Raw genomic sequence first — 25,553 nt, forward strand, 5'->3', positions numbered from 1 at the left:
AAACCTTCTGCTTTGTGAGTACTTGTTGTGCTTTCAGGCTCTTAATGTTGTGGAATGCATGCAAGCTCTTCTATGGCTGGAAGGAAGCCCCTAATCTTGTCGGCACTGCTGTGGTGAAGTACTGAGTAAAGACCAGGTTCTTCCTCACAGGATTACCCCTTAAGAGTTGCTGCAGTGAAGTGAATAACAATAATCCTCGCATTTGATATCATCATTCTTGAAACGTCTCATATGCCTCACAGGATATACTACAAGGTGGTGTGACTGTATTTTATAGGCGGCTTGCAGGTTAGTTTTAGCTGAGGCTAGGGAGGGGTCAGCTATGCCTAAAAATACTCTTTATAAATGTAGTAACGTGCTTTGACCTATTATTGTCATTGTGTAGCTCATAAAAGTGAGAAAATACATTTGCAAAATAAAATGTTTAGGGGCAAAGAAAATGAAACAATGCCATAAGAATTAAATTAAACATTCACTTATGTAAAGGTTGTTTTGGAATGGTGATTTCATTAGCTCTTACTTTTCCTGGTTTGGCACAATGTAGGTGTCCTCACCCTTGTAGCTGCTTCTCTGTTTACCATTGTTAGCGACTGACAGCAGATCAGAATCACCTGTAATTAAACAAAATGAATATCTTATGTAAGAGCAGACAATATTCAATTCCTGAACTACAGGAAGGTGTTTTTTTGGGGGTCAGCGGGGTGTCTGACACATGCAGGAACCCATCACCGTGCTTAAGAGTATCCAAACCTAATTAAGAATTCCAGGCATCCCATCTACACATGGAAATTCCAGAGACAGATTGTTGCAATGGAATGCGCAATCTCTCTCTCTCTTTCTCTCTGGAGGGACATATCCTGCTTACCTAATTCCGGAAAGTTTTAGGCCCAGGTTAGCAAGAACCGAGATTTGGGGACCCCAGAGTGTGTTGGGGTAACTGCTGGAGTCTAACCAGCTAAACTGCCGAACTTGCCATTAATATTGCTGCCCGGCAAGCTTTCCTGCTGCTTGACCAGCTAGGACCACCTGTTAGGTTAACAGAAGCTGAGTGGGATGACGTCCTGCCCAGTGATTCGTCTGCCCTTCTGCGTCCTGCCGATGAGCCAGGCTGTGCTGTCATCAGCGGTGTCCTGGAATACTGCGGACCCGCCTAACTCAGGAACCGGACCACCGAGACCCCCACAGAGGGCTGGCTCGATTCCGACATTCGATTGCCAGGCATATCACTTTGGAGCCAGTAATACAAGGTACAGTGTTCAATCCCTGGACTTTGAGTTAGCCATATTCAGGTAGACTGGGCCAGTAGCCAAAGCATTCCAGCATACTAATAAATAAGCTGCTGAGGAGATCGGCTTCACTGTGTGTTTAGGTCACTGTGATGTTGTGATATACCAGGGGACACTATAAGACACTACCCTGCGTGAGGGGCGCTATATAAATGCAAGTTGCTTTTGTTGTTGAACATCACACACCAGTAACAACTTCAACAGTGACTAGGAGCAAATCCTATTCCATTTCATCCTCAACATGCCGGTTTATACAGTACCCATATACGTGTCATACGCACTCAAGATGTGCAAAATACAATGATGTAACAAGGAGTTGCTGTGGAGGAGTTGGGATAAGGTTCTTTCATAACCAACCAATCCCACGTTTAGTTGATAACCTTTTGATTTACATACAGCAAGATATATTGAAAATCTATCCAAAAACATGAATAAAATTGAACCAAACAAATAAACATGCTTGAAATCAGGATACAGGCAAGGAGGAAAAGATAGGAATGAATTTAGAAGCATCACTTACTGGGATTAACAATGGCATCAGTAGCAGAGATAGCAGCAGCGGCAGCAACAGCACCAACAACAGCAGAAATATACCAGCAAATTATTTTGAAGGGTTATTTGTTGAACAAGCAGAGCTGGACAGTAGTAGGAAAGCAGCATTAGTAAAGAAAGAACTGGGATGATTTGTATACTGTACATGTCTAAATCTATACATTATAAAGTGGGGCAGGGGATTGGCTGTACTTGATACTTTATAAGTACTGTATAATTCTTAAAACATAAAACGTGAATACAAAATGGATGGTTTACAACCAGCTGACTGAACTCTTTCGTCAATTGTAAACTAATTTAAAAAATGGACTTTATATTTTTCACACTATCTCCTGCAATAAACTCCGTCCTCCGCTGGCTCCTCTCTGGCTCCCTAATCTCCAGCAAGTCAATGTTATGATCGTCATCTTCACCTTCAAATGCCTCCATGATCTTGGAATACCCTCTCTCCGCACTGCACACTCTAGCCTGCTTCTTGCTCCTTGTACCACCATTGTGGAGTCCTGTAGCTCAGTGGTTAGAGCACTCGCTTTGCAAGTGAGAGACCTGAGTTCAATTCCAGGCAGAGGGCGAACCTTGGGCAAGTTTCCTTACTCCACACAGAGCCTAATAATAATCCCTCCAAAACTAAAAACAATAATAAATTGGTAATTTTCAATCTACAACCGTTTGTGGGACATTGCTGTGCGCAATTGGCTGCCGCGTTCGCCCACAAATATACAGTCAATTCACTTTACAGTGTGTTCTGTGAAGAGCTTTGGGACGTCCTCCCGACGTGAAAAGCGTTATATCAAATGCAAGGATTATTATTATTATTGCCTGGCGAGCCTTCACCCACTTTGCCCCCTTGCTCTAGATCTTTCTCCAGAACTCTCTCCACCTTGCTCCTTCCCCCTCTGCTTTCCAATTACACCTGAAGTCCTATCTCTTTTGAGCTTTTACTCTACCCCACTCCTTTCCAGCTCAGGCTGCCACTCAGTCTTTGCAAGTACTTTCAGAATGACATTCTTCCAACTTGAAAGGCGCCATACAGTATAAGAGTAAATTGCTGTTGTGAACAGTGAAATTTGACTGCTGAAATGATCAGCATCTTTTTATGCAGAGGTATACAGCACATGGGGACCAAATCTGACCTGAACAAATGCCCAATATGCCCCTCTAACCCTTTTTTATGAACAAGAGAACACAATATGAAATTGACTTGGTATAAAACAGGATTTACCCTGTTCAAGATAAATCTATTTTCATCCCTTCCACTGACTCATATTACCATTTAAATCCACCCTTTAGAAATGTACAGCTCAGCATCATTCCCAACTGGCCACGTTTCACACAGCAACCATAGATATTTACAGCACAGAAATAAGCCAATTCAGCTCATTTATGTCTGTACTGTGCTTTTTTAAAAAAATTCATTCCGCCCCCATTTGCCTGTAGTTCTCATATGCCCCTGCAAATTGCTCTGTTTATCCAGTTCCTTCTTGAAAACTAATATGGAATCTGCCTTGATCACCACATTCAAAAGGGTATTTCACATCCTAACAACAAGACGCATTTATATAGCGCCTTCACATAGGGTAGTATCCTGGAGCACTGCAACTCTTTGTGAAAAAGAAGTCTTCTACTCTCCCCGTTGCTAATTATTTTAAATTGATATCCTTTTGTCCTTGAATCACTGAACAGTGGAAGTAATTTCTCCTGAACTCCATCAAAACATCTCATAATTTAAAAGATCTACATCAGGTCTCCCCTCAACATCTCTATTCCGGTGAAAATAAACCCACTCCCTCTAGTCTCTGCTCATAAATCAATCCCTAAACCCTAGTGTCACTCCTGCAAATCTCCTTTGGAAGGTCTCTATGGTTCTGACATCCGAAGGGTGATCAAACCCAGAGAGAATACTTTATCATACAAAACTTCAACGACAGCTTGCATTTAGCTGGCACCTTCCACATGAAAGAAGTGCATTGATGCAAGTTACAGAATAAGATCAATTGCAAATAATGTGAATTGTTACGTCCAAACATTCTCTCTGAGTGGAGAATTTTTCAGACCACATGTTCAATTCAGGTCATCCTGACCAAAGCTGACTGGCTTCTCCAGACACCTAAAAGATAACGCTACATAATAAACATGCAGAGAAGGAAATTCAAAGAAGGTGGGAGTGACTGGGAGAGAGAAACTATGACTGAAATCGGAAAGTTTGGAACAAAGAATAAACAGATGCGAAAAAGTGACAGAAAATGGTTCCCTTTTCACTCTCCAAATCCCCCTCTAAGATCAAAAGTGAAATAAGTACTCAATGTGAAGCAGAGGTACTCTTGAACCAACTGCCCAGCACATCAAACATCCATCAAACTGGAAACAAAACCCAAAAAAGGCTACCAAATGTCAAAGCCATTCTGTTCAAAAAGCAATGATTCAAGGAAGAATGCATTTGATTAGTGTTTGACAAGAGAAGTGTATTTCACAATATAGGAACATAGGAATTAGGAGCAGGACTATGCCATTCGGCTCCTCGAGCCTGGCCCACCATTCAATAAATCATGGCTGATCTTCTAAACTTACTCCATCTGCCCACTTTATCCCATATCCCTTAATCCCTCTCTCCTTCAGAAACCTATCAATCTGAGTCTTGAATGTGTTCAAGGAGCGAGCATCTACAGCCTTCTGGGGTAGAGAATTCCATAAATTCACTACCCTCTGAGTGAAGAAGTGTTTCCTCAACTCTGTTCTAAAAGGTTGTTTCTTAATCTTAAGACTGTGACCCTAGTTCTAGATTATCCTACCAGGGGAAACAGTCTTGCACTGTCTACCCTGTCAAGCCTCAGAAGAATCTTATATGTTTCAATAAGGTCACCCCTAATTCTTCTATATTCTAGAGAATATAGGCCTAGTTTACTCAACCTATCTTTATAGGTCAACACCCTCATCCCAGGAACTAACCGAGTGAATCTGCACTGCACCCCCTCTAAGGCGAGTATGTCTTTTCTTAAATAAGGAGACCAAAACTGCACACAATAGTCTAGTTGTGGTCTCACCACGGCCTTATACAGTTGCAGCAAGACTTCCCTCCTCTGGTATTCTAACCCTTTTGCAATAAACGCCAACATGCCATTAGCCTTCCTAGTTGTTTTGTGACTGGTGTACAAGGACACCCAAATACCTCTGAACACTAATACTATCTAGTCTCTCCCCCTCTAGAAAATAATCTTCTTTTCTGTTTTTACTACCTAGGTGAATAACTTCACACTTCCCCACATTATAATCCATCTGCCACCTTCTTGCCCACTCACCTAGCCTATCTATATCTCTTTGCAATCTTTTTGTGTCATCCTCAGAGCTTACTCTCCCACCTAGCTTAGTATCATCCACAAATTTATTTTGCAGCTCCTTTTTTGTAACTAGCACAGTAGATGTAAGATTTACTGATTCAGAAACAACTGGTTCAGTGAGCACCAACAATGTGCTACCCCTAGAGATCTTATCAGCAAAAGCACTTTATCACTGTACACTTTGAGGTCTTACTATTTCTGTTTTTTCCTGTCGCTATAGATTATGTGTATATAAATATATTACACATAAAATAAGATATTTAATCTGAACTAAAACCAGGAATATTTATAATTTTCAGTACTGTAGTTGACTACATTTCCCTAGGAAATGTATTTGTTCACAAAGTCATAGACTTTCCAATATTGTAACCCAGGTATTTTTATGTGACAGAACACTATCTAGCGCTGTTCTGAATTAAATAATGGGTTAAGAATACAGCAAAGGATCAACGAGTTTTGACTGGTTTGACAGTAAATGCAAAACGTCGCACTACTCAAACTACAAATCTACTACTGCAACAGAAGCACAGACAGGAACAGAAAATAAAAAAAGGTAAAGGTTATTTGAAAAGAAAACCACACAATCAAACCCACAATCCAAAAGCAACGATGAACTTAAAACGTGCATTTACTGAGGTCAGATTATGTCAGCATCAGTTTTAAGTACAACTCTATGACTTTTAGCCCTGTTCACACGCACAATAAACAATACCATGCAGCTCATTCCACACTGCCCCTCCCTTTGTTAATGGCTGTAGTTTCTCTGTAGAAGCACACAAAATATATACTAGATTTAGTGTACAGCATCCGTGTCCACACACAGATTTGGCCCAGTTTAACACGAGCTAGTCCAATTTATTCTGTTGATGAAAGGAAATTTTGTTAAGATACATGACACAAACTTACTAACTAAACAAACACTAAAATGTACACTGCTGTCCACATTTCGCCCACAAAATATACAGTCAATTTACGTTACAGTATATTCTGTGAAGCACTTTGAGACGTCTCAACGACGTGATAAGGCGCTATATCAAATGCAAGGATTATTATTATTAATTATGTTTTGAAAGTTATTTGAACTATTTATTTTTCCCTCCTAGGTTGCGCTGGTTCTGGGAACTTGCAGTTTCTTTTTAAAAAACACTGTGGTCACAGATGATTTAAAGATTTCAACTAAACTTTCTTGACATCAGTATGTGGGGCAATTAACATGGGAGGATATGGGCTGCATGAGGTCATCAATGTGCTAAAGATGACTTCAGTTGATAGCTTCAATTGCTGCAGAGAAAAGTACAATGTGAAGTGCATCTCCTCTTCTGCTTTTTATAAGCTTAGAATTTAAATTGACAAAGTATTTGGACAATATCGCGCAGTCAGGAGTTACACAAGATCTGATATTTAGACCTCGTAATAATAACCCTTGCATTTGATATAATGCTTTTCATGTCTTCAAGACGTTTCAAAGTGCTTCACGGAATATACTGTAAAGTTTATTGACTGTATACTTGTGGGCGAAACGCAGTAGCCAATTGCGCACAGCAGTGTCCCACAAACTGTCATGGATTGAAGTGACCAAATTATTATTTTTTTTAACGGATTATTATCCCCGGAAAAGTGATCCACCAACCGGTTCCTACTTACTGTTGGTTAAACAGAGGCGGGTGGAGCAAGGAAACTTGCCCAACATTTCGCCCTGCGGGAATAGAACCCAGATCTCTCGCTTGCGAGGCGAGCGCTCTAACTGTTGAGCTACAGAACTCCATATAGTAATGCGGTTGCTATATCTTTTAACGATACGAGGCAACATAGATTTACTGTATTTTTGAACAGCTTGGAAATAGTAGGAAATTTCAACACCAAACACGGAGTACAGTCACTGTTTTGTGCTTGGAGTTGCTCTTGATTAATTCCTGGATGCTGTATGGTTGTGAGCTCTCTATTTTAGGACTGAACAAGACTGTGCAGCGTCCAAGTAATAAATTACACTGATAATAGCTGTTGGTGTTGCTGCTTAACCAGTACTTATTGATGTATGCCACCTACTCTCCTACTCTTTGACTTTGACGTTCAGTTCCATTCCCAATCATAAATTTGTCCAAACCTATATTAATGGGATTAATCAATACTTTAACTGTCTTGACTCGAAATTCCCACATCGCTACTAGCGTGTGTGCGATCACTTTTCCGGGGTAATAATCCCTTCATAAAATAAATAATTAACAATAATTTGTTAATTATTGTTTCGCCCACAAATATACAGTCAATTCACTTTACAGCATATTCTGTGAAGTGCTTTGAGACGTCGAGAAGACGTGAAAAGCCCTATATCAAATGCAAGGATTATTATTATTAATTTGGTTATTCCATCCACACCAGTTTGTGGGACACTGCTGTGCGCAATTGGCTGCCGCATTTCGCCCACACAATATACAGTCAATTTACTTTAGAGTATATTTTGTGAAATGCTTTGAGACGTCTCAAAGACGTGATGAGACGCTATACCTAATGCAAGGATTATTATTATATTATTATTGCCCTTCTCTGAACTATTATTATTACAAAGCTTTCTTCCTTAGTATTACTTGTAACAACAAGATTACATTTGTATAGCGCCTTTCACGTTGGGAGGATGTCCCAACAGTTATTTTCTTCTATGCCTCTATTGGTTTGGTTTTGCTGTGCTACTTAAGAGCTGATGACTTCATCAGAGGAAATAGCTGGAGGAGTTTCCTGAGCCTCACTGCTTCCAAACCTCCTACTTTTCACAGTTTAATTTTCAAAACATTTTGAAATACCCTCTCAGGCTTACTGCAACCTTATGACATACTCCAGCTCATTATCAAATGGTGTAACCTGCAGTGAATTTCCCTTCATGAGAATAAAATTCTAAATTTCCAGGAAAGAACTCGTAGGAACAAGAGTAGGCTCTTAATGTAGGAGTCCTGTAGCATATTGGTTAGAGCATTTCCCTCACAAGCAAGAGGACCCGGGTTTGATTCCCGGCCAGGGCAAAACTTTAGGCAAGTTTCCTTATTCCATATGCCTCTGTTTGCCTAGCAGCAAATACAAACCCGGTTGTTTGTCGATTGGCGGTTCACTTTCCATGGGTAAGACGCTTTGAGATGTCTCAATGATGCGAACAGCGCTATATCAAATGCAAGGAGTATTATTATTATTAACAAATGTGCCAAAAAGATCAAGGATACGCTTCCATGAAACTTAATCTCAGCGTCGAAAACATTCAGAATCCAAAACACAACAACATTAACTAATGTTATTGTTTCAGGGATGACTAATAATCTTATGCAAACAGACCACCCTTTTCAAAGACAATCATCAGATAAATGGCTCAGGTTTGGTGATTTGTCCACTGTAGAGAAGGAAACAATTACATTGTGCTCAGGACACAGCATTGCAATCAATCACTTGGACTTCCACAGCTAAAAAATCACATTGCTCGCAATGAATCATTGTATAAAAGAAAATAGTCAATTGTGTCAGAGGAAGTACTACGTAAAATAAAACAATACACAAACAATATCATGCACTCGTGGAAATCGAGCCATGCATTTACCCATGCATCGGGGGTGGGTGAGCTCTCAATCCTCCTGCAGCTCCCCCCCCTTTCGCCCACACTCCGGAAATCCATTCAGAAGTCCTTCTGCCTCACCCTCTCCCTTCCCACAAATGGTCTCTCTCCAATAGGCTGTGGTTGCTGGATCCATTCACACCTCACACAAGCCGGTAGTGGATAGCTGTGTGTTAGGTCAGGTTATTAAGGGATACAGGGCAAAGATGGGTAATTGGACTTGAGGTACAAATCAGCCATGATCTGATAGAATGGTGGAACAGGCTTGAGGGGATGAATGGCCGACTCTTGTTTCTACGAAGTCGTGGATTGAGCGACAACATTTTTTTTTCAAGGTATATTACCCCCGGTTTGCGATCCGCCAATTAACAACCGGCTTCCTACTTAATTAATTGATGGATTCGGAGAGTGAGAGAAAGTGAGGTTACTGCAGCTGGCATTTTGAAAGTTTTACTTTTCTCCACATCACAAATACCGATAGAAATGATGCCCATAACTGGAGGGTCCAATTTGACTGCTTTCTGTGAAATATGCACCGTCTTGAGCAGCGGGTAAAAAAAAAAAAAGCCGCCCAAAAAGTTCCCATCATTTCAAAAATATTCTGTTGATTGTGAAAGCCATTTTGGACATTCCAAACATTTTCACTGGAATTCAGGCAAATCTCCAAAGCACTTGTGGATACTTTGAGAAGAGATAAGGAACTGACATAAGAAATCTGTAATATCTGAGAGTAGTGCAGTCAAAAGTCAAGCGGAAAGTATTATACAAAAAAAAACTTGCATTTATTTAGTGCCACTCATGCAAGGTAGCGTCCCAGAGCGCTCTGTGCAGATAGCTGAATGAAGCAACTCTTAAATCCATGAAGTATTATTATAAGCACAGACCTGAATGAAACACTCGAGACTCTAGTAGTGCCTCTTTGCGTCTCATTCTAAACCAGCAAAACCTTATTCTGGTCTTAAATCACATCCTCGCCATCAACTACTTGGCAAAAACATTCCTTCTTTTGAAATTCATAGAGAGATAATGGCTGCTCAGAGCGAGAACAAGAACCATTCACGACTTCCGTAACAGTGAAACAGCTTTAAAACTCATTGATACAACCCAGTGCTAACGCAACTTCTAGGTTCACAGCATCATCAGAATACATCATGTTCCTGTTTTAGTTTAGTGGAATGTGAAAAATCAGAAAAGTACTGAAGAAAGCACGCTCAGTATTCTTAACATGATTATACCAAATGCAAGGATGATTATTGTAGTATGTTACAACATTTCAAAATATGGCGACTCCATGTGGTACAGAATTATCTTATTTTACATGATCATGAAATTGCATTGAGTTTGAGGAAGTTAAATGAAATTCAGATTATCACCACCTTGTAAATCAAAATATATACTATATATAATATATATGCAATAATGTAAATGGTGGAGCAAGTTCATTGTCTGAAAGACCCTCTCCTATTCAATGGCTGTATAGAAAATACACACTGGATGTGCCCCTGTACATTGGGCATAGACCAAATATTGAGGGCTCAAGTTTTCCATTCCTTTCACAGGAATAACAAAGCAAACTCAATGTTTAAATTCCACCAGCTGTTTGCCTTTCAAGTAAACACGATAAAATCAATGCTACACAGACCAAATAGGAGTCTTAAACTGAAGGTGTCTGCAATCCCAACCTGCACTTTCTTGCCTTGCACGTAATAATAATAATAATCCATGCTGAAACGTCTGAAAGCGCTTCACAGGATAGAGTGTAAAGTAGATTGACTTGTATTTTGCGGAAGAGACTATGACAGCAAAACCAATAATTTTTGTCCGGTTTCTATGAGATTGTCATCTCCTCTATGCTTGCATGTTGCTGGATCTTAACACATGATTTCAATGGTATAGGTTTTTATGATCTTTATTACCTAAGTTAAAATGCTAAAACGTACACTATACTTTGGTTTATAGCTCAAGCAATACACAGAAAAAAATAAGCATCCAGCTGTCCACCCCTATTAGCAACCAAGTGACGATTCAGCTGAATAGGTCCATAGGATAAATAGCAGCACATATCTTTATGTTTCATACTTTTTGAATTATGCTTATATCACCTCTAGTGGGGCTTTGTGTTCTGCTGACACAGGAGAGGAAAAAAATCAATTCAAATCAGAGTACCCAGAATTAACGAGTCCTACTCCAGAGACAAACCTCACATTAAACTTAAATGCACAATATTTAATCGATCGCAGTAACTATCCATCTGTTTCAGTGCTGGGTCCTAATAAATGCATTTTGTGCAACTGCAGCAAAATGTTGTTCACAGTGGCACCGATACAGAAGAGCACATTGAAGAGACGCACAAATTTTACATGAGTTGCTGGTCACACATTCCTTTCCCGAGGTCCAGCTTTGGAAAAGTTTGCTTTTAAATTTTTTTTTAAAAAAAATATCTTTTGGCAAGAGCTGAGATCCCAAAAACCACAGAGTTCAAATCGCTCACGCGAGTTGCAAGATTAATTCAGTGACTTTGGACTTTTTACAATGTCAGAGGCACTGCACCTAAAGACAGCCAAGGCAGTAACTGCCTAAGAAGCAAACCTGTCATTGTATCCTAAAACCTCAGTGGAATCAGGAATCGAGGCACCTGTGATTTTTATCATCATAGAATCATACAGTACAGAAGGACGGCATCCAGCCCATCGTACCTGTGCTGGCTCTTTTAAAAGAGCTATTCAAATCGATCCCACGCCCACTCCCCATAGCCCTGCAAACTTGTCATCCCCAAATAATTAGCTGATAAATAATTATTTACAAGCGTTCCAACTGCAGTGTTCCACAAAAGCTGTCACACGAAGTGTACAAAGTGGTAAGCGATTTTACCTGCAGATCCTACGCTTCTTGTGGACATTTCAGGTTTCTGCTCTCTGGCTCTTTAAGAAGTTCCTGGTATGTAAAGCCCGGGTGACATCACAGCACGGGATAACTTTCCAGGCTCTACTAATCAATCAACTGAGCTTTTCGTTGGCTTCAACTCAATGGTTGACCGCAATGTCTCGACACAGAGACCATACAAGCGGAAAAAGCAGATTAACCGTCGCTTATTATTAGACCTGGAACATCAACTTTGCCGTATTCACAATGCATTCAAAAGGGAAAATTAAGTCAATTTAAAGTTCTGTCACTTAGGAGTCCCCTATTCAAACACTGAAGCTGATTTAATTAGAAAAAGAACATTTTACATTGTCCAGTGTGTCACTGCACTTCATTTGCATTTAATTACCACTAATCACCCCGAGACAACAATAATTTGCTGCATGTAACTGTACATAAACTGGGAAAGAATTCCTCACTATATGACTGATTTATTTCACAGGACTGACACTACATTTACAGTAAACTCCTGCTAATTCAACCCTGGCTGAACTTGTCACTACCACTTCAGCCCTCACGCTGTCAATAGCCCGACTGTATTTATTTATGTACTTATACACATGCCTAACTCGCCATTCCAGATAACTCGTCACTGAGCCCTTCCCCCTGGGAGTGACGGGTTGTCAGTTTAGTGCATCTCGAAAGCAGTCAAGCAAATAATAATAGTAATGCTTGCATTTGATATAGCACCTTATCATGTCGTCGAGATGCCTAAAAGCCCTTCAAAGAATGTAAAGTGTACTGTAAAGTGAATTGACTGCACAAGATGAGATGTAAAACAGGAAAATGTTTATTGACATTGCTGCCTCTAATGGTCATGATTGTGATTGAGCTGAACTGCAAACTCATGGATCGGCTGAGCACGCTATGACTTGTTTGACAACACAAAATTCTCTCTGGCACTGACGAGAGCACAGTGGCCAGAAAACAAATGCGTAGTTATGATTTAAACACAGCTGCACATGAAATGCTAATCGGTTAATCCTCCTTCTGAACAGTTCATTTCATTACCTTGTTAAACTGCTTTCTCCAGCTTTACTGCCTGGTCCACCTCTATTGTATCACATGCTTCCTGCCCAATGTCCACACCATCTCTAGCTCCAGCTTCTCTTCCTGCCTTTTGCTCCTCTACATGTTCCCCTTCATCCACAAGCTTGGAGTCCACTCCGACATGTTCATGGTGGACATTCAACTCTACTTCTCTGCCTTTCCCTTTGATTCCAGGACCATCCTGTACTGACAGACATCAAGTCCTGGACGAGCCTGCCAACTCCAGGTTGCTTGCCACTTGGAATTCTCTCCCCGAATTCCCCCTTCCTTGCACTCTCCCTCTATGCTTTCAAAAACCTTCCTCTTTGACTGCACCTTCAAACACTTCCCTCCTGCCCTCTTATTACCTGTTTAGGCCCCAGAGACTGTTACCTCTACGAAATGCTGCGAGATGTCATTCCATGTGACTGGTGCCTCGTAAATGCAAATTCACGTTACTTAGCAAATAGTATAGTTCTTACCCCACAGCGCGCTTAAAACCACACAGGAAATCATAAGCATAAGATTGCAAGAGAGATTTGGTTCCTGAGTCTTATCGAGTCTTTCCTTTAATGTCATCGCTCGAACATTTGGGCTTAGCCTTTTTGCTCTCCTCTGCTCTGTTTCTAGGCCCTGGACAACCATCTTATGCTGCACTAATCAGAACTACACGTAATTCTCTAGGTGCAGCCTGATCAGAACACGTACAGTTTGTGTCCCAACTTCTAGGGCTCCAAACTCCAACTGCCAGCTTCTCTAAATTCTCACAAGCAGAAATCACAAGACTCTTGAGAACAGCGAGGTTTGAGGAAGTGTGATAGACTCCCAGCTAACCAAAAACAAATGAACCAGCCTTCCATGTAAGTAAGGCAGACCTTAACAATCATGAACCAAAGTGTGGGAAAGATCATTATAGACAACAATGTATGAAAGCTGTTTGCGTACAAAAAACACATAAACTAGGAACAAAGGAAAATGGGTTGTTTAAGTCTGGGAAAGACCATTGCGGACAGTTCCCAACTACAACAACAACAACAACAAGATTCCGTTTATAGAGCGCCTTTCACGTCAGGAGGACGTCCCAAGGCGCTGTACAGTTGGGTCAGGACCCGAGCATTGGGGGGAATGGTCAGGGTGAGGGGAGGGAAGGGAGGGAGCGAGGAGGGGGTAGAGAGTCGAGAACGGAGCTGAAGGTCAAAGAGAAAGGTCTTGAGACCGGCCTTGAAGGAGGAAAGGGAGGAAGCGGCGAAGGCACTGGGGGATAGAGTTTCAGAGCCTCAGGGCTGAGAGGCTGAAGGCCCGGCCACCGATGGTAGGGCGGTTGGGGCGGGGGATGTGGAGCAGACCGGAGCCAGAGGAACGGAGGGTACGGGCAGGTAGGTAGGGGGATAGTAGGTCGGAGAGGTAGGAGGGAGCGAGGCCGTGAATGGCCTTGTAGGTGAGGATGAGGATCTTGAAATCGATCCTCTGGGGGATGGGGAGCCAGTGGAGGCGAGCGAGGGTGGGAGTGATGTGGTCGCGAAGCCTGGTGCGGGACAGTACACGGGCTGCAGTGTTCTGAATGACCTGCAGCTTGTGGAGGGAGGGCCGGGAAGGCCGGCGAGGAGAGAGTTCCCATAGTCCAGCCTTGAGGTGATAAAGGCGTGGACCAGGGTTTCAGCAGCGTGAGGGGTGAGGTAGTGCTAAACTACTAAAACTAAACTACTAAAACGTAATCCCGTTCAATTCCATATCTCACACCCAACAACAACTTCCTCCTATAATAGCTATTTTGCTGCTGATGTAAAGGCAACGGAAGACACTATTTCTAAATAGCATTTGATTAATGTTAATACTTTTGTGGAAACTCGGTTAACTGCATCACTGATGTTATTATTACTACGTGCTTACAGCAAAAAAGAGGTTTCTCAGAAACTCGTGTTCCTGGCTGCGCTGGATTTCACTGCAGTAAACAGCTGAAGTGTGTACACTTCGAGGACATGGCTGGGTTTGTTTGGGAAGAGTTTGGGTCAGAGTAACGTGGACAGAAGTCACAGGAGACTGTGACATCATAGTGGGTTTGACCAAAGAGACAGGGAGGTTCAGTGAAAGACGTTATTTCACAGTATGTTAACCTGACTATGTTCACTGTCCAGCGCCTCGGGAAGTCCTCCCGACGTGAAAGGCGCTCTACAAATGTAATCTTGTTGTTGTTGCCCACACTACGCAAGTGGTCTGGGACGCTACCCCACGTGAAGGGCGCTGTGTCAATGCAAGTTCTTGTTGCTGTCGACACTCTAATGCAGTGCTGGGGGTGGGAGGGTGGGGGGGGGGTTGCATTGTTGGAGGTGCCGTCCTTCGGCTGAAACACTGAATAGTAATGATTCTTGCATTTGATATATGATATAGAGCCTTATCACATCTCAAAGAGCTTCATAGGATATGCTGTAAAGTGAAATGACTGTATATTTTGTGGATTAAACGCGGCAGCCAATTTGCGCACGGCAGTGTCCCATAGATAGTTGTGGATTAAGTAACTAAATTATTATTATTTATTTAAAGGGATTATTAGCCCCGCAAAAAAGCGATCTGCAAATCGACTAACAACTGGGTTCCTATTCACTGCTAGGTTATAACATTATTAATTATTATTATTATAGGTTACTGAGACGTGAGGAGTAAGTAAACTTGCCCAACATTTCGCCCTGCTCGGGAATCAAACCCAGGTCCTCCCATTTGTGAGGCGAGGGCTCCAACTGTTGAGCTACAGGACTGAAGAGGCCGAGATTCTGTCTGCCGGTTCAGGTGGGCGTTAATGATCCCATGGCACTATTTGAAAAGAGAAGGGTGTTTCTCCTGGTGTCCTGGCCAACAATCCCGCAAATAAAACTGTTCATTTCATAGCTGTTTGTGGGACAATGCTTTGCAAAAGACAGTACCTCTGTCAATATACTACCAGCTCAGATTATGAGCTCGACGTCTCAATGCGCAGCTTGAATCCCCAACCATCTGAACCAGAAGCAAGAGTGCTATCAACCGAGCCATTAGTTTGACACCTAATGGAGTTATCCTGTTACCAGACAAAAAAGCCAAGGTTCTTGTGTCGCTCAAACCTCACACAGAAATCAGATCAATCCATTGAAAAATCAGAAAGGATCTTACCACCGACTATCTTTTTCACTTTGTCGCTCTTTGAGAAGGCAAATCCATTTGTATAATCCTTTTCCGGGGATCGGAAGGACTCTGAACGCTTCTTTTGCTTGTACTTTGATAGCCAGAGAAACTGTGGTGGAGGGGCTCCAGCAACAGCCTCTTTCAACAAATCTGTAATAACAAAGAAAGTTGTAAATCAGTAAGTAAGCACAACTTACAAAGACAGGATGTTGTGAATATTTGGGTTTTATCCCTAATTGGCAGGCAGTTCATTTTCCACTACCGTTAGATATTTATCTTTTACTTTTAAGATGCTAAAAGCAATCAGGAATTTCATCTGTTCCACCAGATGACTGCATATGGAGAAGACGGAACCTTGGCTCCCGTCAACATCTTCACTCCTGCGGTTCTAAACTCCTCAACTTCCCGGGGCTCTCCTTCAGACTCACAGAACCAGTGCGCAACCTAGGCGCCCGTTTCGATCCCCAGCTGTCCTTCCTCCCCCACATCCAGTCCCTGACCAGGAATGCTTTCTTCCACCTCTGCCACATTGCCCGCCTCCAACTGTACCTTACCCCAAATGCAGTCGAAACCCTTGTGCGTGCGTTTGTCACCTCCCGCTTGGATTACCCCAACGCACTCCTTGCTGGTCTCCCCATCTCCACCATTCACAAATTCAGCTCATTGAAAACTCTGCTGCCCACATTCTGACCCGAACCAAACTCTGTGCCCACATCTCACCAGTTCTGGCCCAGGCTCAACTGGCTCCCCATCACCAAATGGATCGACTTCAAGATTCTTACTCTCATGTTCAAATCCATTCACTCTCTGGCACCTCCCTACCTCTCCGACCTCATCACTCCCCAATCCACCACCCGGCACCTCCGCTCGACTGGCACCGGCCTCCTGCTCGTCCCTCACACCCTCCGCCCTACCATTGTCTGTCGTGCTTTCAACCAATACGTCCCAAAATTCTGGAATACTCTCCCTCAATCCCTCCGCCTTGCCCCTTCGCTCCCTTCTTTCAAGTCCCGCTTGACCGTCCTTACGGCCAACTCCCCCCTCCCCCTGGCTCAGGGTCAGGCTCCGCCACTGTTAAGCGCTCAGAGATGCTACCCTTCGTGGAGAGCACTATATAAGTACAAGTGGTTATTGACTGAAGAACTCTATCTTGTCTCAATTTTACTCATAACTCATTCATCTGAAGCTGAAAATCACCTTCATGGCTCTCCTCTGAAACTGCCCCAGGGCCTGAGCAGCTACCTTAAGTCGCAGCAACCAGTATTCTAGGTGAGGCCTAACCAGAGCACTAACTAGTTTGAGTATGAATTCAGCAAGCTATTCGACCATGAGGGACATTATACCCAAACTGGATTCTGTCGACACACACAGTTTGCCCTAGAGTTCATCCATCACCACATCCTTCTCTTTTAGAAAGATCTGCTCTTTCTTTTAGAATAATGTTATGGGACATTTAAAGTCCACACAACTAGGCAGACCTTTGATGACATGTCACCATTCTGCATTTGCATAGAAAAGGCGTAAGGAACCGAATCAGCATACAAATGGGTAAAATGGAGTCATCCTTTATGTAACCCTGAGTTAAGGATTTGAGGTTAATGATGAATATTAACACATCTTCTTTGTGCTAAGCTTACAAAGGCTGTCAGATTCACTGACAATTTTATCAGCACATTTAAAACAAAATGTATTCAACAACAACAATAACAACAAATTACATTTGCATAGCGCCTTTGACGTCGGGAGAACATCCGAATAGTCCAACTAAAATCCAGTCCACAAAGAAAATTTAAAATAAGTTAATCTACTTTGTAACAATTTTGCCCATTAAATAGTGCATTGATATCGAGATATCCTTATCAATATTAGACAGTTTCAGCACAAACTCCACGAGCAGCAATGTTGAAACAACCCATAATGTACCAAAGTCTTAAATATTAAAATCATTGGGTTAAAGGATTTATAATTTACGGCCTGTGCATTTTTTTGTACCTAAACGAGAGCTGGTGCTGCTTAATACAGAAACCACAAACTCTACCCGCCTTCCCTTACATAGATCTGCAACCTACCGTTACCATCTTTGGACTGCTTAAACCGAATCATCTTGAGAGGTTTTCGCCACAGTCAGAGTCTCGTAGTTTTAAAAATAACTTGATTACGGATGCTTTCCTGCCGTTAAGTTACTCAAGGCTCCAGAAAACCAGCACGGTGAGGCAAAGCCAGTGAACGCGATCACTGACTGACTAAATAACCACAGCAGTGAGACAAGCGTCACTAACATGCGAATGATGGTCTTATCTTCAGATCTTTAGAGGAACCCAACGTGCCTGCAACCCCAAATAAACACAGCACGGTCTCATACACACGCTACACAGCAGCAGAAGGGAACGGCCACTTTCAAACAAGAGCACGATGGCAAAACTCATGCAATCCTCTCACGTGTTTGCACAACTCTGCTAAGGGACACTTGGACCAGAGTTTAGGCAGTCTCAGGTGGAGACAGGCTAGAACTCTGATACTCTCTGCATCAGGGTCTAAGCTGCAGCAGAGTAGTAATTGCCTCTACACATTTTTGTTTACCGAGCACAATGCAAAATTTGCAGTAAATTTGCATAGGTGACAGAATTCAAATCGTTAGCAATGCTGCTTTTATATCGGATAACCAGGTGCACCAGGAGCAAGTCTCAACAACAACACATCACATTTGCACAGTGTCTTTCACGTTGGGAGGATGTTCCAAGGTGCTGGACAGTCAGGGATTTGGACCCAAGCTGAAAGTTAGGATTGGGGGGTGGGTGTGGAGAGCAGGGAACGTCGGGGTAGGAGGGTGGCTGAAGGCGCAGTCAAAGAGGAGAATCTTGAGATGTGCTTTGAAGGAGGCAAGGGAGGGAGTAAGGTGAAGGGACTATGGGATGGAGTTCCAAACGGTGGGGGCAGAGAGACTGAAGGCCCAACCGCCATGGTGGGGCGGGCCGGGCGGGGGACATGGAGCAGGCTGGAGCCTAAAAATGATGGGAGTTTCCACCGTCCGTGCATGTTTTGGACATTTGGGAATGTCAGTTTTTGACTGACCTATGTGACAATATTCATTATCGTGGCACTTTTGCTCTCAGACATTTTCTCCCCAGTTCCATTCATGTTACAACAAAACAATCCAAATTTAACAGCAACTTGCATTTACATAGTGGCCTTCACTTGGATAGCGTCACAGAGCACTTAAGGAGCGCTTAATTATATAGAGCCTTTCACATCTGGAGGACAAGAGATATGTCCGGAGATAGGGTTGGAGGAAATGAGGGATGCTTCAGTCACTAAGTTTTCATTACATTCAGAAGTGCAGATGCTGGTAAACCCCTGGTGTCAAGGTGATGAATTCACCCGTTGGGGGAATGGAACTTTCTGTTTCAGTTCTAGGTCCAATTCCAGGCCCCTTGTCTTCTGTCGTTCTCCAGAAATGGTTGGCTCGTTGCTGGGATAACAGAACCCACACACTGTCCTCCTGCGGCTGAACACATACAGTGGCAATTGCAATAATTGGACAGCGATTAGGAGCAGGAATCTTGTTACTTCTTTCCTTGAAGCTGGCTCCACTTTTCGGAACTTGATGCAAATCAACTGTACGTCTGCTGGTGTGACGCCCATTCCTGGAGTTCCTCAGACTTGCTCCTTCCCTCTCTTTGGTTAGCGCTTTTGGTGAAATTAAATATAATGCTGGGATTAAAGCGGAGCAGGAGGCATAATCCAGACCCATCATTAAATTGGGAAGGGGAAACTATAGAACATCACTCCAAAACATGGAATGAGTTTCTACGAGCAGAAGTTCAGTTGATTTGCCAGGTGCCCATTGTGCATTATTTGCAAAGCAAATGTTTTAAACACATCTATTTATTGCCTTTGAGGTTTGGCTGCAGATGTAGTCATCAATCTGATCCCCACTGAAAAAAACTGTCTTACAAATGACTGATTCAACAACACTTATATAGTGCCCTTTACGTTGGAAAGACGTCCCAGCGCGCTGGACAATCAGGAGTATTAATTCAGTTTAAAAGAGAATTAAAAAATGTAACACTTTTGTTCCACACGAAGCAAGCTCAGAGCGAACCTTCAACAGGAAAGAACCAGCCAAGCTCTCTCTTGTGACTAATTGTAAGAGAAGAGTAAGCCAATTAGATAAGGAAAGCGCAGCCCCTAAGACATTTGTGACCAACGTCTTGGTTCCTCCCCTTCCCACCATAATCACCATAGCCTGATGCTTTCCCAATCAGCCTGTCTCATAGACTATTAAGTCTTGTCGAGTATCTTGCTCACTCACTGAATATTTTTTGCCTTGTGACCTGAAACTGAAAATGATTCCACCTAGAGTATTCAATAATTATCGGGTGTCAGAAACTCATTTGGGTTTGACCACAATCTGAAGGCACTCCTTCAGTTATTTTTACTTTTACAACATTAAGGATGGCGCGTTAATCAGTCACACAGAGAAGGTAAAACAACAAAAATCTTTTGTTAAGAGAGACCGTACGTAAATATGGCTGACATGGCAACCACAGATGTTTTGAACACAAGGGTTAGCTAGGCCATGCAGACTTTGCTTCCATATATTGTGATCAAGTTTGGACCAGTTGCAGAATGCTGCTGACAGGAAGTATTGTTACAGGAAGGGAGTGTGACCTAATGCTGCTATCATACTGAAATCAACACGAGTGAACAACCGTATCTCACTTGTGTCGACAGTGTGATATTTGCACTGCGTATTTTCCTTAAGCTTATGAACGCAATGGCACTTCATCAACCTCTTGAGCTGGAAGGGAAGTGGGAACAAAAGGATCAGAATAATGATGCTGAGATCCAGAATAATGAGCCGGAGAAAGAAAACAAAAGCTTCAGAGTATGAATTTTGCCTCAAATTGGGAGGCTTTTTGGGAAGCAATGTACAACTTGCATTTCTAGTGGCCTTCGTGTGGGAAGTGTCGTCTGAGGTTTGACACCGAGCTGAAAGAGACGGGAGGTGCCCAAAGGCACAGTTGAAGAGAAAGTCTTCAGCTGTGATATGAAGACGGGCAAAGAGGGGGCAAAATGGAGGGATTGAGGCAGGGGATTTCAGAGATTTGGGGCATGGTTGCTGAAAGCACGGTTGCCATTTGTGGAGCGAAGGAGACAAGGGAAGTGCAGAAGACCCGAGTCAGCTGAGTGAAAGCAGTGGGTACTGGAGTGGGGTGTGGGAATTATGCACAGCAGTGTCCCACAAACAGTCATAAATTGAGTAACCACATTTCTTTTTGTATAAAAAGGGATTATTACTCCCAGAAAAGCGATCTACCAATCGACTGAAAAACAGGTTCTTACCTACTGCTAAATAAACAGGTGTGTGGAGTAAAGAAACTTGCCAATGTTACCCCCTGCCCAGGAATCGAACCCAGGTCCTCTCTCTTGCATGGCGAGTTCTCTAACCAATACCCTATAGGACTCCACACAGTATATTCTGTGAAGCGCTTAGAGACGTTTCGAAGACATGATAAGGCACTATAACAAACTTATGGATTATTATTTATTATTAAGTATTAGTTTCAAAGCTGTCAACATGGAAGAAACTTTAGGAATAGGCCTCTTACTACCAGCAAGAGACAGATTGAAAACATATGGAGATGTGCTTATTTAAGAGTGGGACAAATCAAACTGGTTATTTTTGAACCAGTCACTCCCAATGATTGATGTTTACAGAACCATAAATTTGCAATACAGGAGGCTACTCATCCCATTGAGTCCATGCCAGCAGCTCTATGAAAGAACTACTCATTCAGTTCTCCTTCCTCCACACCCTCTCCAAACCACTTAGTGTTTCTCTGTTGCAAAGATTTGTCTAATTGCCTTTCAAAATCTATTGTTGATTATGAATTACATTTTTTTGGGTCAGCCTTGCATGTTCCAATAACTTGTTGTAATTCTGCCCATCAAACGTACGTTTACAACCCAGAGAGAGTATAAGAAATAAACAACTGTGATAAATCTGCCGAGACTGAATGTGTAGATAACAGGGCGGTCGAACTGAGTAGGATGAGAAATGTCTTTTTTTCAAAAAAAAGGCTTTCGATAGCGTGATGAAGAGTGGGGCTAGGTTTGAGAGTCTCCAGAGAGGGGAGGTCCAAGGAAACCATGAGTTAAGCAGGAGATGGAGCAAGTCAAAGTAGATTTTTAAAACAAACAAAATGTAAGCGCTTTCCCCAGATTTGTAAAAACAATTACACTGGAGAACAAAGTCAAAAGGCAACCACAGACGTTGTGCACATAAATTTGGCAAATGTTTTACTGGGTAATGGGATTCTCTTCCTTCCCTTTTCATTAAAAAGCACGTGACAGAGGTTTACTGGAAAAAGTGATCAAGATTCTGTTGGTAGCACTCTCTACTTAGGTAAGTCAGAAGATTGTGGGCTCAAGTTCCACATGGTTACTTGAAATTCAGTCGCTGCTGACAACTGGGGAACACTGCATTATTCTTCAGATGAGACGTTAAACCGAGGTCCTGTCTGTCTATTGATGCGGATGTTAAAGATTCCATGGCACGATTCAAAAAGAGAATGGAGTTTTTCCCCAGTGTCACAGCCAACAATCCTCCATATAAAATTGATCATTCACTTCATGGCTGTTTGTGGGACATTCCTATGTACAAACTGGCAGCTGCTTTTGGTTACAAAACACAATCACTTTATAGTACATTTACAGTAAGTCCTGTGAAGCGCTTTGAAACATTTTGATGTGCTATATCAAATGCAAGGATTAATATAATTTCCACGGTGCTTTTCAAGCAGATATGTTCTTTTTTCCTGCTCATGAAAACTGCGGAGTTGAATTCAGAAATTCGTTACGACTGGATTAGGAATTAGCTGGATGTGTGAGAGACAGATCCTCATCCGCTGTTCTCAATGCAAATGTCACGTTCATGCATATTCCAACTCAAAGCATTCAATTACAAGTAATCTTTCACTAAACAAAAAGGTGAAAATATATCCACGTACCAATCCCACTAACTGGCAGTCAAGTAGTATCTCCAGGTTTCAATACTGCCATTGAGAACAGTATAGGGAACAGAGGTGTCTGGAATAGGCACATCTGGATATTTCCTTAGGCATTGATTATGCATTTCTAAATTGAAACGCTGTATGCTTGTATCTTTAAATTGCACAGAATTTAGAAATATGAACCTTTTCACTTCAATCTGGTCACTTCAATCCACCACTGTCTGCGGAACGCTGCTGTGCACAATTGGCTGCCGCGTTTCGCCCACAAAATATATGGTCAATTCACTATGCAGTAAATTCTGTGAAGCGCTTTGAGACGTCTCAAAAAAATGTGCTAAGGCGGTATATCAAATGCAAGGATTATTATTTTTCATACCGTCACAGACTCTCCGCAATTCTTGCAGGAACATCCTGCTTTGTGAGCCAAAGGGTAGCTGCAGTTGTAACTCATCATCCCCCGATATTATTCTAACTGTGGTGTCTGCACCTAGAAGGAAAGATGGCACAAATTTCAGAACGATACAAGATAAAATCCACCAGCTATGTAGGTTCACACCACCTCATCATATACCAGGGCTTAGTTAGTTACTTGGTCACCACTAGCATGGGGGTTGGGGGGCGGGGGTGGGTGGGGGAGGGAGGAGTGGGAGGAGAGAGAGCTCTGAAAGACTACATTCATATCCAAATTCAAAAAGGATTTATATATATCTGTTTAAAGAGTCAGAACCTGCCTCTTTTCTTCCACTTGGGTTGGTATCTCGTGAAACTACAACTACTAATAATAATAATCCTTGAATTTGATACAGTACGTCTTTGAGATGTCTCAAAGCGTTTCATAGAATAGATTGTAAAGTGGATTGACTGTATATTTTGTGGGTGGAACATGGCAGCCAATTGTGCATTACTATTATAATTACATACATTATCATATTCCACGACAGATAATCATGTAGTTCACAGACACCCTCCAGTGGTGGGTAAGCAATTTAGCAGAAGAGAATCTAATCACGGGGTAAACCGTGGTAAACAGCAAACACCAAGCTTGAAAATTCATCATTGATTAAATTGATGATTGTATCATAAATTGAATTGTGTTGTCAGTTCCTACGACCCACGATACCATCAGGTATAAAACCTTCCTGAATTTCCTCAAATTTCGTTCAGAAAATTTAAACTGTGAAATAATGTCAAAATGTGACAGATTTCAGGTCCAATCGAAACAGTGCCAGTAATTCATAGTACAGAGTTAATCCAACGAGGATAAACGGGTAAAATAAAACAGGAAGTTTTCACTCTGCATTTAATGGATTAGTGGAATGATCAATACGTCAGTGTTACCAAACAACAAACATTTTAACCAAACAGCATTAAAAACACACAGAAAAATGCCATATTGTGTTTACAACTGTATTTGGAAATCTGCGTGGTTAAATGATTAATGAATGCGACTTAAACACAGGGGTAAACAAAGTTATCTGAACACTTGAACTCCACAAGGATATGCAAACTCCACAATCTATTCCAAACTTACCACAGGCACGTATGTATTCACTGCACTGACACAAATCTTACTGTCTTCTGGAGAAGGGGATTGCAAATAAATAATGTAAATTTTAAACAAGATTTTTCCTGCAAGCTTAATCAGAATTAGAGAAAGAAAAAAGCATCTTATCATGCTGAATGTCTTCCAGCTCATTGAGCTAAATACTTCCAAATGCACGAGTTGGCTAAAACAGCAATTATTTGTACAAGCAAGGAGTCACAAACAAGCACGAGGCTATGAATCGTAATGAGAGTGTCGGCCAGGGCAATTTGCTCTTTGTTTTAAAACAGCGTTGAGGGATATTTAACATCCACTCGAACGGACAGATGGGCCTTCACTTTAATGTCTCATCTGAAACTGAATTATATCAGTGGGGTTGTTACGATGTAATTTGTCATCAGCACATGTAGTGTTTCTTTGCAAACCTCTCTGTGCAGCTGTTTATACAGTGCGAGTGTAATGAACTAGGCAAAGTGGCTAACAAGTGGAAATGTAAATAGTTTCGACTTCAAGTCTTCCCATTCTGACCCAGATGAGAAGATCTGCAACAGCCTGGCTGGAAATTCCAGTCGTTAAAGAAGCGACATCACAACCCATTCTTTGCCTGTCCCAAATTCCTCTGCTGGCGATGGCGAGAACAGATGGACAGGGCAATGAGCACGACAGTAGAAATTAAAAGGTGAATACTGCTTTTTAAAAAAAAAGGATTGTGGAGAATCACGGGAGAGAACAATGCCAAAGTTTGGGTTTGGGGATAAAAAAATACTTAACCACATCGTGAGTTCCAACCTAAACTTAGCCAGTCCTTCGGGAATGGAGTTCATTAATTTTTGTACTGGAGAAAATGAGACAGACGTGCTCCGCTACTGTGAAGTGGGCGCTGCATAAATGCAAGTTGTTGTCGTTGCTTTGTTCTGCCATCTAATGGCCACTTACAGAGCAATACCCTTTCAATATACATTGAAAGCTTTTCCTCATTTTTAGTAACACAACCTTGATCCACTTAAAATATGATGCTGCGTCAACTTTGTCCACGTGAACAAAAAAATGTATAATTGCACATAAAAATAAAACGTTCAGCAAGCAGATACTGCGGCAGGTTTGTAAGCGGAGAGAAACAAGTCG

The 25,553-nt window shown here is 42.0% G+C and overlaps 1 protein-coding gene across 2 annotated transcripts in view; it reads right to left on the reverse strand.

The window, feature by feature from the left end:
- Nucleotides 1-23,411, reverse strand: part of inpp5b (inositol polyphosphate-5-phosphatase B) — a 39,915-nt gene extending 16,504 nt beyond the window's left edge. Inside the window, exons 1-3 of one of the 2 annotated variants that reach the window (XM_042338529.1) lie at nucleotides 23,262-23,411; nucleotides 15,858-16,019; nucleotides 521-611 (exon numbers count right to left, since the gene is read on the reverse strand). In XM_042338529.1, the coding sequence (XP_042194463.1) occupies nucleotides 521-611; nucleotides 15,858-16,019; nucleotides 23,262-23,295 (287 nt within the window). In that variant the 5' untranslated portion in view covers nucleotides 23,296-23,411. Of the gene's footprint in view, nucleotides 1-520; nucleotides 612-11,636; nucleotides 11,657-15,857; nucleotides 16,020-23,261 lie in introns of those variants that run through there. The other variant, XM_042338528.1, reaches the window with a different exon arrangement.
- Between the last annotated feature and the right edge of the window lie 2,142 nt (nucleotides 23,412-25,553).

The sequence above is a fragment of the Callorhinchus milii genome, unplaced genomic scaffold, assembly GCF_018977255.1.
Source record: "Callorhinchus milii isolate IMCB2004 unplaced genomic scaffold, IMCB_Cmil_1.0 Scaffold10, whole genome shotgun sequence".
NCBI lineage: Eukaryota > Metazoa > Chordata > Chondrichthyes > Chimaeriformes > Callorhinchidae > Callorhinchus > Callorhinchus milii.